Source organism: Chelonoidis abingdonii, chromosome 1, assembly GCF_003597395.2.
Source record: "Chelonoidis abingdonii isolate Lonesome George chromosome 1, CheloAbing_2.0, whole genome shotgun sequence".
Taxonomy (NCBI): domain Eukaryota; kingdom Metazoa; phylum Chordata; order Testudines; family Testudinidae; genus Chelonoidis; species Chelonoidis abingdonii.
The window spans coordinates 303,468,525-303,481,555 of NC_133769.1; the positions used below are offsets into that span (position 1 = coordinate 303,468,525).

Consider the following 13,031-nt stretch of genomic DNA (forward strand, 5'->3'; position numbering starts at 1 on the left):
CTCTAATCTGCTCTGAGATGGCAGTAAAAATAGAATTGAGTGGTGACCAGGACAACTAGATTAATAACTAAGTTTTCAGTATGCAAATATATTTCTTTGAGAGAATGGCCTTCACATTTTGAACTAATGAAGTCATGGTAACAAATATTTCAGCAAGCATTTTCTTTGAGGGCAAAGCCCTGAAGCAGATGACAAGTACGATTATCTGGTCTACTCTTAGTTATCAGTGAAACCTAACAAACACTTACCCTTCAAGTAGTCCATAAGAGTGTAATAAGTGGTCAGAAAATTAGAACAATTAAATCATTTTAGAAATTAAATCAGTTCTCGAAGCTGTGCATTTGCCAGGGTCTGGTGGATATCACATGAGGAAAAAAACCAAAAACCCAGTGGTACTTCAACACTGATCTGAGGTGCAGCTATGTTGAGGTAGAGGAAGCCTGAAGTATTTTATTCCTTTTCACGCTAATTTATCAGTATGACAAAAGCCCAGGATAGAGGACAGCCCTGCCGAACTCAGCGTCTTCCCTGGTCTGGGAGACGATAGCATAAAGTGAGGTGAACGTGTGAACCAAAGACCACATGGCAGCCCTACAAATGTCCTGGATGGGGACGTGGGCCATGAAGGCAGCCGACAAGGCCTGCATCCGAGTCAAGTGTGCCCTCACAATGGGTGGCGGGCGGACACCCGCCAGCTCATAAGAGGAACGGATGCAGGAAGTGATCCAATTGGAAATCAGCTGGCACCCGCACACTCAGCCGAGGTGATGAACAGTTGCAAGGACTTCCTGAACGGCTTAGTCTGCTCAAGGTAGAAAAAGACAGGGCCCGCCACACATCGAGCGTATGGAGACAGCACCCCTCACTAGACGCATGGGGCTTGGGGCACAGGACCAGTAGAAAAAAAATGTCCTGACCCATGCGGTAGGCAGAGACCACCTTCAGGAGGAACGAGGGGTGCGGGCGGAGCTGAACCTTGTCCTTATGAAAGACCCTGTACGGCGGACTGGAGGTCAGGGCCCTGAGCTCTGAGACTCACCCGGCCGACGTGACTGCAACCAGAAAGGCCACCTTCCACAAGAGGTGAGAGCAGGAGCACCTCGCCAGCGGTTCAAATGGGGGCTCCGTGAGACAAGCCAACACCAGGTTTAGGTCCCACTGTGGGACTAGGGGTCTAATATGGAAAAAGACGGTCCAAACCTTTAAGAAACCAGCCAGTCATTGCATGGGAAAAGACCATGTGCCCTTGCACCTGCAGATGGAAGGCCGATATGGCTGCCAGGTGCAACCTGACCAACGAGGGCGCCAGATCCTGGGTCCTCAGTGGAGGAGTTAATCAAGGATAAACTGGATCAGGGCAGTCACTGAGGAGAGGCCCTGGTCCGCCGCCCACCTACAAAACCAGGACCACTGTGCCAAACAAGTGCAGGGAGTGGAGGGCTATCTACTTTTGAGGAGGATGCGCTGAACCTGGTCCGAGCACGTCCTTTCCTCTCCACCTAACCACTGAGCAGCCACGTCATAAGTTGAAGAGCCGGTAGGTTGGGATGGAGGAGGCAGCCCTGGTACTGTGAGAGCAGGTCTGGGCAGAGTGGTAACGGCCACAGCGGAGCTACCGCCAGTCCTATGAGGGTCCCATACCAGTGCTGCCTGGGACATGCCAGGGCAAGCAGGAGGACCCAGCTTGTCCAACTTTATCTTCTCCAGGACTCTGCTGATTAAGGGGGACAGGGAAAAGGTGTAGAGAAGCCAGACTCACCAGGACAGGAGAAAGGCATCAGAGATAGCACCCCTCCCCAGACGCCCCCTGGAGCAGAACCAGGGGCATCGTTGGTTCTGCCGAGTTGCGAATAAGTTGACCTGGGGAGTTCCCCACCTTCGGAAGAGCCAGTGGGCCACTTCTGGGTGGAGGGACCACTCGTCTTGCGAGGAAAGGTCCCTGCTCAAGCGATCCACCCTCTTATTCCAGGTGCCTAGTAAGTGGAAGGCCTTCAGGCGGATGTCGTGGGCTATACAGAAGTCCCGCAACCTGAGGGCTTCGTGGAAGAGGGCAGAGTATCAGGCCCCGCCTTGCTTGTTGATATAGAACATCGAGGCCATGTTGTCCTCACTACCTTGCCCTCCAGGTGCGAGTGGTAAGCCATACACGCCAGCCGCTCCTTGATGTTTATATTTAGGGTCAGTTCTCAAGCCGATCACAGGCCTTGGGTCTGAAAATTCCCCACATGGGTCCCCCAACCCAGGTCCAACGCATCGGACACCATGGGGCCCTGTCCCTGAACAGGACCCCTTGGAGCACATTTTTTGGGGCGGACCACCACCGTAGGAAGGCAATCACAGTGTCCAGCACAGTCAGGACCTTGTCCATCCTGTCCATGGCCTGGGAGAACTTCAAGGCCAACCAGAGCTGGAGGGGCCTCATCCTGAGTCTGGTGTGACGGACCATGTACGTGCATTCCAACATGCGACCCAAGAGTTGCAAGCAAATCCTGTCTGTTGTCACCAGGAACCATGTGATTGAATCAATGAGAACTTCCAGGGTCTCGAACCTGTCTGGCGGGAGAGAGGCCCTGGCCAACACTGCATCCAGGGGCACCTCAATAAACGCTGGACGAGGACTAACGTAGACTTGGTGTTGTTTACCAACAGGCCCAAGACGGTGCACAAGGACAAGAGGAGCGTGACATGATCCCTCACCTGCGACCTGGAGGGCTTCTGGCATGGAAGGCATCCGGACATCTGGAAAGGCCTGTTCCGAAGGGGCCGGGCTACTCCGCTCAGCTTGAGTCAGGGGCCTAGGGCCCGGTGGGGATCGAGGACTGCCCAGCATAGGCCTAGCCTCTGTCCCAGATTTCCCTCGGTGCCGCTGTGAAGAGAGTGTTTTCCTGGCCCCCTTGGCGTGCCCCGTGGATGGGGAGCAGTGGCAATTGGTCGATGGTACCGGAGGATTGCCACGTACCGTAGCCCCTACCCCGGGTACCAGTATGGAATGGCATGCCAGGGTCGGGGTCAGTGCCTACTCCATTAGGATGGCCCAGAGCCTAATGTCCCTTTCTCTTTTGATCCGAGGCTCAAACGACTAGCAAATCTTGCACCTTTCGCTGACATGGGTTTCTCCGAAGCAGCACAAACAGTCTGCGTGCGGGTCACTTCTTGGCATAGAATGCTTGCACAACTTAAACCCCAGGATGCCCCAGCCCTGGCTCACTGACTAACTAAACTAAACAACTAACTAATTACAGGTACTAACACTGAACAAATGAACAGTTCTGGGGCCAAGCTACAGCAAAGCTGGAGCAGAGTAGTTCCAACGCACCTTCACTGGCGGCAAGAAGGAACTGAGGGTGGGGGGAGCACGGAGCTCCCTTTATATTGCACCAGGCAGGCGCCACTCCAGGGGTCACTGGAAGCATTCCCCCCTACAGGTATTGCTAGGGGAAAAACTTCCGGCACCAGTGCACATGGCGAGCGCACACACCTACTGTGGAATACACACGAGCAATCACTCGAAGAACCCTTTTACAGAGAAAACTTGTTTATTTAAATAGTTAAGAGTTACGTGCACACAAAGCACAGTTTGGTTCAAAACTCAAATCTAGTCTGCAATACAAAATGTCTCAAATCAGCTTTTTACTGTTTATTATCAGAATTTCTTCTGTTACTGTTTCCCTTCACTAATATTAGCACTACATTTGTCATGGTTTCAGACAGATAGCAGAGCACCAATCGATGACCAAATCCACACAACGGATGGCCACTCTGCAACTTTACTGAAAACAAACCTGTTTTTACTTGGTTCAGCAATTAAGTACTAATGAAAAATGTTTCCACAAACCTTCCCCATCAGCAGTCAGTCAGTCAGTCAAAACGTAGAAATCAAAAATAACTATTTGCATTGAAAACTACTACCGCTTATAAACAAAAACAAGGGAGTAAAATTAAGTATGAGGACTAAGCACACAGAAACCCAAGTTGTATAAATAAATCAGATTTCTATTTATTTAACTGACTGAAGAGCGAGCCTGTGCTCAAAAATGCACAGAAATGGCTTACACTTTTCACAATTTCCAAGACTTGTGAATGAAATATATGTATGCAGTAAAAAAAAAAAAAACATACATAATATGCAGATACAATATTTACATATTTATAAAGTAATGTGAGCCAGAATATGCAAATAGGATGAAACATATAGCTATTATCAAAAAGTCAATATGGATGGAGGAAGATAAATTAGTAACTCATTCTTGGGTACCTTTTCCACCTTTCCACCATTGATGTCACTGGGGAGGAATTTCTTGCCAATAGTTCTTAAATCTGTCTGAAATCAAAATAGAAGATAACAAAATTTCAATTTAAATATATTATTCCAAATATGCTTTGTTAAATACAGTGGCAAAAACAGGCTATATTTTCCAATATTACACACAACACTTTTAGCTTGCACATTATGTGTTACATTTACCAGTAAGTATACATCTGTTAAGAAAAGAAGTTCTAGAATTTAATTAGTACAGAGTTATGAAGATAGTTATTTTAAATGCATATTTATTCTTATGAACTCATTATTCTAGACTGCTTTTCAAAAACTGTTAAAATGTTTAAGTTGCATATTTTCTCAAGTATTAAGTAACACTAATTATTAAACACATTAATAGAAGTCATTTAGACATTTAACATACGCTTCTTTCTTCCTCTCTTCACACTTTTTAAAAGACCGATTTCCAGTTGTATGTCTTTCAAATCACTCAAAATTTGTGGATGATTTTCACAATTATATCCAGACATAGTTTACATCATATTTACATTAAGGAATTAAATACTGTTGAGTTTAAATGACTGCTTACTTTGGGATTGGGCCAAGTAGCTAATCAGTATTGTCCCATTCAGCAGACATGTGACAGGGACATCAAAAATTAGAGAAAAAGCATTCATATGATCAAGGAAGCCATTGGACCACAAGCACTGTCAACAGGGGATACAAACACAATTTAAATAAGCATTTCAGTTACTCTGGGTTTGGATAACAGGATGGTACTCCATGTCTAAAATCTGTACGACACAAAACTGGTGGAAATTAATCCAAATCTTACCAAGCTTCTTGTATGAGTTGTTACTGCAGCTACACGTTACAAGCTAAAACAAAAGTGCAGTCTAGACTAGCATCTAAGGGTTTATCTACACAGGAACTTAGTGTGAAGCACGCCAGGATGAATGCACGGCATACTAGCCTGCCACGCACTAAGTCACCGCATGGGACTCTGCTACAGTGCACTAAAAATTCTGACATGCACTTTGACATACTCTTTTTGACATTTTTTGCATGTGGTAGCAAGGTCCACCGACGACTTAGTATGCAGCAAGCTAGTGAGCTGTACATTCACACCCTACCTTGCCATGCACTAAGTCCCAGTGTAGACAAGCTCTATATTTTTTCTATAGTTCAATGTTTGAAATAAGTCTGTTGCCTTTAAAAGAAAAAGTTATGGATAATGTAAATTTCTCTGTTGAAGACAAAGCACTTCTTATTTTATTAATGCCTTCTTACAAATTTTGAAAACGGCCTGTCATCTATTCCTATAAACCTTATTCATGCAGAAATGTAAAATGGAATTGCTACTATTACTTGGATATTTATTTGCCCTGGTATCAGTGGGCTATTATATTATATGGGCTATCATCCCAATTCAGAACTGACAATTATTGTTTTTTAGCAGCTAAAATAAAATAATCCAATGTTTTATGCTTTTACTTTTACAGGTATGTAATACTGAAACTATTCACACTTTATAGAATGGAAGCTGCTCACTGGTTTCACTCTAAATATCTATTAAAAAAAGGTCAACTCACTTTCTGCCCTTTTTCTGCAGTGTAACAATAGTCATATACAATGTACATGAGAAAATATATTTGCTTTTGAACTTCCATACATTTTGTGGTACATAAGCCTTTCCTAATTTTAATATGCACATAAGGCAGATAAGTTTTAAAGTTGAACTTGTACTAAAAGTCTTAAAATTAAGTTTAAAAATATTTTATAGATATTTAAGTCCAAATTCATTATGTTAGGGTTTTTACTGTATTCATTTCCCCAAGCTCCTTAACTATAATAATATAATTAGGAATAACAGCCATAAAGTATTGAAATAAAAAAGAAATTCATGCTCAATGTACTTGAAACAATATTTTGTTTTGGGCTGGGGGGATATGGGGGTACTTTTTTTGTTTTTGGGGGGAGGGGAAAGAGTTTCTCCCATTTCACCAGATTGCAAAAAGTAATCAAACTTCTTTTACAAGAATACTCTGTGATCTACTGTACTTATGACACTGGTTAAACTGTATTTTATAAATCATATAAATGTGTTTTGCTGCCAATGTCATGGAGGGGACGGGGATATACCAGTTTCCTGAAGCTAACTGAAACTACATGAGCTGTGACAACCATCTTCTATAAGTATCAACCTTTTGATTCTCTAATTTTTATTAGTAGAGGGATTCCTCTACCTGAGCATTCTTGCATTTCGTTTTACTATTCTTTTTAGTTCAGCAAGTGACTGAAAGTGACCTTACACATGCGTGGTTTTGAAAACAGCACCTATAGATGGTTTCTCAAAAATCTAAAACAGCATATGGTTAAATAACCTCATCTGTCTGAAATATCTCACACATTTATATTTTATAGTTTGAGAGATGTGTTTAAATCTTGAAAAAATGTTATTTTCACCTAAATTTGTGTTTGACAGTAACAAGCTATATCATCCTGGATTGTTCTGGAAAAACTTTTATAATATGATGTTTGGAAGGAGTAGGAGATCAGTTATTATTAAACTATCACTAGCAATTTAGACAAACTACCTTAGCTGACATCAAAGTTGTAGTCTACATATTAATTTCACCTCTGCAGTGATTTAACCCTCCAGGCATCAGCTACTTGGTTTGAATATAAAAATATAAATTGGCACTGAAACTAGTAATGTTAAATTATTCTTGGGTGAGCACTAAACAAGATCCACTTCCTTCCCATATTAAAGTTTATTTCTAAATGATTGATTTATTTTAGATTCATGTGATTTGATATTAATCCATTTTATTTTCATTTGATCATGTTTTCTTATATAATTTATCTAGCTAAATAAAAACATAAAACACTAGCAAACTTATATAAGTTGGTCCAGATCGTTATCCTCCAGACTTCAGAACTGTAAAGACTCAGTCACAGGTAAAAGATTTTTCACCTTCTTTCATCCTCACACAGAATTTAAGTGATCTGCGGGGAACAAACCTGTCATTTGGCAATAACTTCTCATTTTCAAAAGCTAAATCACATTAAGAGTTAGCTAAATAGGTATTTCATATTTCCCTAATATTCTTGATCATGGAAGCAGTTGCTGTAGCTGTCACAGAGACATTATCCCATCCCAGCTATGACGGGATGGGTATCCCATGTAACACTCTTGTAAGACATTGTGCAGACAATGAAAACATTTGAAAACCCTATCTAGCAAATTTATTCTTAATATTTCAAAAAAAGAGCTAGTTACTTCTTAGATTAACCCAGTTTTCATTAAAAATCCCAAATAAGTCCTTACACTCCCAATACTACATTTTTTCTTCTAGACTACACTGCTATTCAAAACACACAACTTGGCCAGGTGACAACCTTGGATATGAGGAGGATGTTACTTACCTGTAACTGAAGGTTCTTTGAGATGTGTGGTCCCTATTTGCATTCCTATCATGGGTGTGCATGTGCCAGAGCTGGAAGGTCTTCATAGCAGTTTCCATTGATCCTCAAGAGTCATGTGTCTCCTCATGCTCCCAGTCAAGGTTATAAACAGGCCATGTGGGTTGATCCCTCTCCAGTTTAATTAATATATGGAGATACACGTTAGGCGAGCTGCTCAGAGCTTCATAATATTGATGTGGAGTCTGGCCTCTTGTGGCATGCGAACACCCTGGATTGCGTGATGGTGTATGTGAACCTCCCAGCCCACAAGGGAGGCATCCATTGTGATGGTGGTCTGCGGGGTGAGAGAAGTGAAGGGGGTACCAACCATGACATTGGAAGGTCAGCCCATGAAGTGAGGCAAGCCAGAACCATTCGAGGAACCATGACCTTGGCCAGGACAGGTGATCTCTGAGGGTCTGTACAGGGAGAGGAGCCACTGTTGTAGACAACATATACACACACATGCGGTGTCACGTACGTGCAGACCACAATATGGGCAAACGGGGAGAGGCAATGACATACCATGATGTGAGGGGCGCAGCAGAGTTTCGTCACTAGGGTAATTAGCGTTGCGAAGCGGTCTGGTGGAAGAAAGGCTCAAGCTGCAACTGAGTCAAACTGTGCTCCAATTAAGTTGATCATCTGCGTAGGTACGAGCACTGACTTCCACTCATTGATGCAGATGCTCAGAGAGGCTAGAGAGCACAAAGAGTGGACATGGCAGAGGTAAGCTCCGGTCGAGAGAGCACTATGAGGAGCCATTCATTGAGGTAAGGGTAACACCAAGTAGCCGAGGCAGTACATGCGAGCCACCACGATCACAAAGGCCTTCATGACGACTCGCGGAGCCATCAAAATGCTGAAAGGGAGGACTCAGAATTGGCAGTGGTGTTGCCCTATACGGAAGCAGAGAAATCTTCGATGGGCCAGGTAGATGTCAAGAGTTGCAAACCAGGCCCCGGGTGGGAGGGAAAGCATAATAGAAGCCAGCATCACCACATGAAACTTGGATTTTCAGATAAAGACAATGACATACCATGATGTGAGAGGTGCAGCAGAATTTCATCACTAGGGCATTCAGCATTGCGAAGTGGTCTGGTGGAAGGAAGGCTTGAGCTGCAACTGAGTCAAGCTGTGCTCCAATTAAGTTGATCACCTGCGTAGGTATGAGCACTGACTTCCACTCATTGATGCAGATGCTCAGAGAGGCTAGAGAGTATGAAGAGTGGAGATGGCAGAAGTAAGCTCCTGTCAGGAGAACACCATGAGCCACCATTCATTAAGGTAAGGGTAACACTAAGTAAAGATCGACAATGGGGCGGCGTCCTTCTTAGGGATGGGGAAGTATGGGGAGTAGAAGCCTCTGCCTACATAGGAAGGTGCCATGGTCTCTATGGGCCCCTTTGCAAGAAGAGTTTCAGCCTCTTGTTGGAGTAGACATTGAGGGTAGGGTCCCCTGGGAGTATATGGGTTAGGAGGAGTTGCAGAGACTAAAATAACCTGTCCATATCAAAGGGGAGGTCCTCAATGGTCATTTGGACCTCTCAAATGAAGCCAGAAGACTGAAGCCAGGAGTTGCAGCACATAACAATGCCCACGTGAGTGAGCACAAGGCTACATCAGCCGTGTTGACAGTCTCTTGGAGGCGACCTTGGCTATGAGGCACCCTTCGCCCACTAGCGCCTGATATTGCTGCTGTTCATCTGCGGATAGCTTGTCCTTGAACTATGCTAGTCTGGTACAGGTTTTAAAGTTGTATTTGGCAAGCAGAGCCTGGTAGTTGGCGATGCAAAATTTCAACGCCTCAAGGAGAAGACCTTCCCTACCAAAAAAATCTACCATTTCACTGCCCAGTCTGGAGAACTGGAGTTCTGGGGGCATTGTCTGCCCTCTCTGTGGCCACGTGCACTACCAGGGACCTGGGAGGATGGGGAGGAGAAACAAAAAGTCTGCCTCTCTATCTGGGATGCAAGAGCGCTGTTCTGCTCATTTCAGTGTGGGAGTAAAGGCGGTCAGGGAGAGCCACACCGCTGTACAGACTGGAGTATGGCATCATTAATGGGAGTGCCATTCTTGAGGGTCCCTGAGACTGGAGGGTGTCAAGAAACTGGTGCTGCTGGTACTGAACCTCCTCCAGTGAGATGCTCAGATCCACTGCCACCCTTTGTAACAGGTCCTGACACTGCCTCTGGTCACTAAGGAGAGACATGGAGACAGGAATGAGAGCTTTATCCAAAGAGGAGGAAGTGGCTGTAGGGATCACGGAACCAGCAGTATGGGCTCGACCTCCACCTTCTCCTCAGAGCCCAATGGTGCTAGTTGAGGAGCCAGGGCAGACTGGTACGAGACCTGGGAAGGCAGGTACCCTAGGTCGTATGGGTCCCAGAGTGGCCAGTGTAGCCAAGGAGTATGGGCCTGGGGGTTCAGTGAGCCCTAGGAGTATTGGTACCACACTGCCAAGGCCGGGTCATAAGCAGGAAGATAAGGCGGGTTGAAGCAGGAGTCAGTGCTGCACTGGATACAGGAGAGAAGACTGGTTCTTGTTCCGAAAATCCCTCAGAGTCCGAAGATGCCTCCAGTAGCAGGGGAGCCAGTGGTGAAGGGAAACCACAGTGCATTGTTGGCATGGCCCTCTCTGGCATGAGCAGGACTGGCTCGCTTGCTGAAGTAGGGACTGCATGGGTCAATGACAGGCCAGAGAGCAGCAGCAAAGATGCATAGGGCAACTCCAGTTCTTCCATGGATAGAAGGGGCTCCAGATCGCCCAAGGACATGGGAAGTGTCCTTGGAGGCAGCTGAAGATGAAGGCAGAGTCTGCGGAGCCAGCTGCAGCGAAGGTTGTGGAAGCAGCAGCAGAACAGGCGATGAGTGTGCAGGAAACAGTACAGACTGGGCAGGTACAGGGGCCACCAATCAATGCCACCACATCCCTTTTCTTCCTCGACTTACCCTACAGGCAGGGTAGCTTGGGCACCAGTGCAACAGTGCCAGCATGTGACATTGCACCCGACCTGGCATGGCTCTGGGAGGAAACACTGCGCTTAGAAGCAGCCCTCACTGGGACTTGCTTCTAGGCCCATGAGAGTGCTTCCTACTCTCATGTCTGGGATTCTCCAAGACCGCTGGTGCCGCAGGATCTGAGGAACAAGTGGTGCTGGGAGACATGCTCACCGCCGGTGACGGACACCGCACCATCAGTTCCAATGAGCCCAGATGCAAGTGTGCACACAGCTTCATGGCCTCCTCTCTAAGGTGTTCAGGTGCTTCCTGAGGTGAAGTTGTTGTGCTTCCCAGGTCCACAGCAGCAAAGCCTTACAGATGGCACATTGAACAGCAATATGAGCTTCCTCAAGTCAGAGACAGCGTTGATGTTCATTGTTCATGGAGAACGAGTGAGGGCACAAAACACAGTTCTTGAACCCTGGATTGCAGGACATAGTTCCCAGGAAAGGGAGGGGTCAGATCCTGACCAAGGAAAACTATACGTAACTAATTATCACAACTACGTAAACTATCTATACTAAAAAAATAATAAAAAACTACATACAACTACAGGAAAGGCTCTCTTAGCATAATCACTAAGATAGCAGAGGAACAGGGGTTCCAACTCCAGCCATGCAGTGGTAAGAGGGAACTAATCATGCTGCAGGAAGAAATCATGTGTGCTTGGCCCCCCTTGCAGCTGATAGAGAACTGCTTTCCATGCCCTTCCCAAACTCCTCCAACACATTCCTTGCAACTTCCCAGCTGTCTGTTACAGCTATCCCCCTATTCCATTTTGTTTCTTACAGCTGTCCCCATATTCCATTTTATTCTCCTCCTGTGGCCGACCCTTCCCTGGCTGTTAAGTTGTTTACCAGGGCCACTGCCCTTCTCAAAGGGAGGGCCCCTTAAAGTTGTTTACCAAGAGCCATTGCCCTTCTCAAAGGGATGACCACTCGTGCTAAGTGGGACCACTGCCCTGTTCAAAGGGTTAGTCCTGTTATCACCTGTTTAAACCTGGACTCGGTGTAGTGAGCAGTGCAGAGCTGCAAGACCTATTGTGCTTTTAAATCTGGCAGAGAGCTAGACCTCATTGCTTTTGAGTCACCTACTGCACAGACTCTGCCCAGACATGTCTCTTGCTCACTACAGGTTTTTCCCTGCCTCCTTGCTCTCCTGATCAGAGGAGCCAATCAAAAGTACTGGCGGGAAACTGCCTGAGTTGCCCTTTAAAACAGACATTTTAAATAAGATCAGAAAAGTTCCTGCATGCTGCCTGTCTGATCAGCCAGGGTTCTGGGAGGTCATTCTCGCTCTCGTTTATTTTTTGAGCGTACTCCCGTTTTTGAAAAAAAAAAAACCCACAAGACGAATTGCTGCCTGAGAGATCTCCTGATTATTGAGACCGTACCTAAGCCTTCGATGTTCTTGCTCTTTACCTTGCTGCTTCCTTTGGGCTGGTAAAATCCTCTGTAAAACTCCTATACTTTCATTTTATGTATTTAGCTCTGGCTCGTCTCCCCAGCACACATCACGCTAAACCTCTGTCTTGTCTTAAAACCTCTCCTAAACTCCACAGCACTTTCTGCTAAAAATAATTGTGCCACTGCTAAGCTCTCCTCTGTGGGCTTTGCCTCGGGGTCTCGCTTCAGCTGTATCCACTGCTGCACCACCGTCCCTGGCCAACCATTCTGCCTCTGTAACTTCCCCATAGCATGGGGTGCACATAGGTTTTGTTTTTTAGTTTAATAAGTTATATTTGTTAGATTAAAGCGTGTAAGTTCACCTGCCTTTTATGTTCAGTTCTGTTGCTCCTATTGCTTATAGTTTGCTTAGATTGTGATATTTGTTGTTTTGCCTAGTTGTTGGTTAAGTAGATAAGGTTTTTGCTGCTTCTCTCCTCTGTATAACTTTGTCGTTTTTCCCCGCTTCAATCCCCCCGTGTTTCTTCGGTCTCTCTGTACAATCCTGCGCCACCAAACTTCCAACCCCTGCTGTTCTCCCCTGTATAACTTTGTCTGGTTTTTCCCTCGCTCATATCTTCCCCCCCACCCCCGTGTGCTTAAAACCTCTCTCTACCCTTGTCCTTACCTGCAGACTTCCAAATCTCTACTGCTTCACCGCATCGCTCCTCAATGCACTAATCATCACCATCCCCTCTTCCCCTTTCTTTAAACCCAGCTTTAGGTACCTCTTTGCTATCACAGCCTCAAAATTAGTCATATTTCTACATTGATAATATTCACTTATCACCCATATGCTGATATACTTTGTTATTTACTTAATACGATCGTTGTATTAATATGCCTACTTTAATGCC

General features: G+C 45.4%; 1 protein-coding gene across 2 annotated transcripts in view; it reads right to left on the reverse strand.

Annotated features, from left to right (window-relative positions):
* TDRD3 (tudor domain containing 3) overlaps window positions 1–13,031 on the reverse strand; it is a 271,121-nt gene that overhangs the window by 176,757 nt on the left and 81,333 nt on the right. The window contains exon 3 of one of the 2 annotated variants that reach the window (XM_032795824.2): window positions 4,256–4,321. In XM_032795824.2, coding sequence (XP_032651715.1) covers window positions 4,256–4,321 — 66 coding nt within the window. The remainder of the gene's footprint in view (window positions 1–4,255; window positions 4,322–13,031) is intronic. The other variant, XM_075061557.1, reaches the window with a different exon arrangement.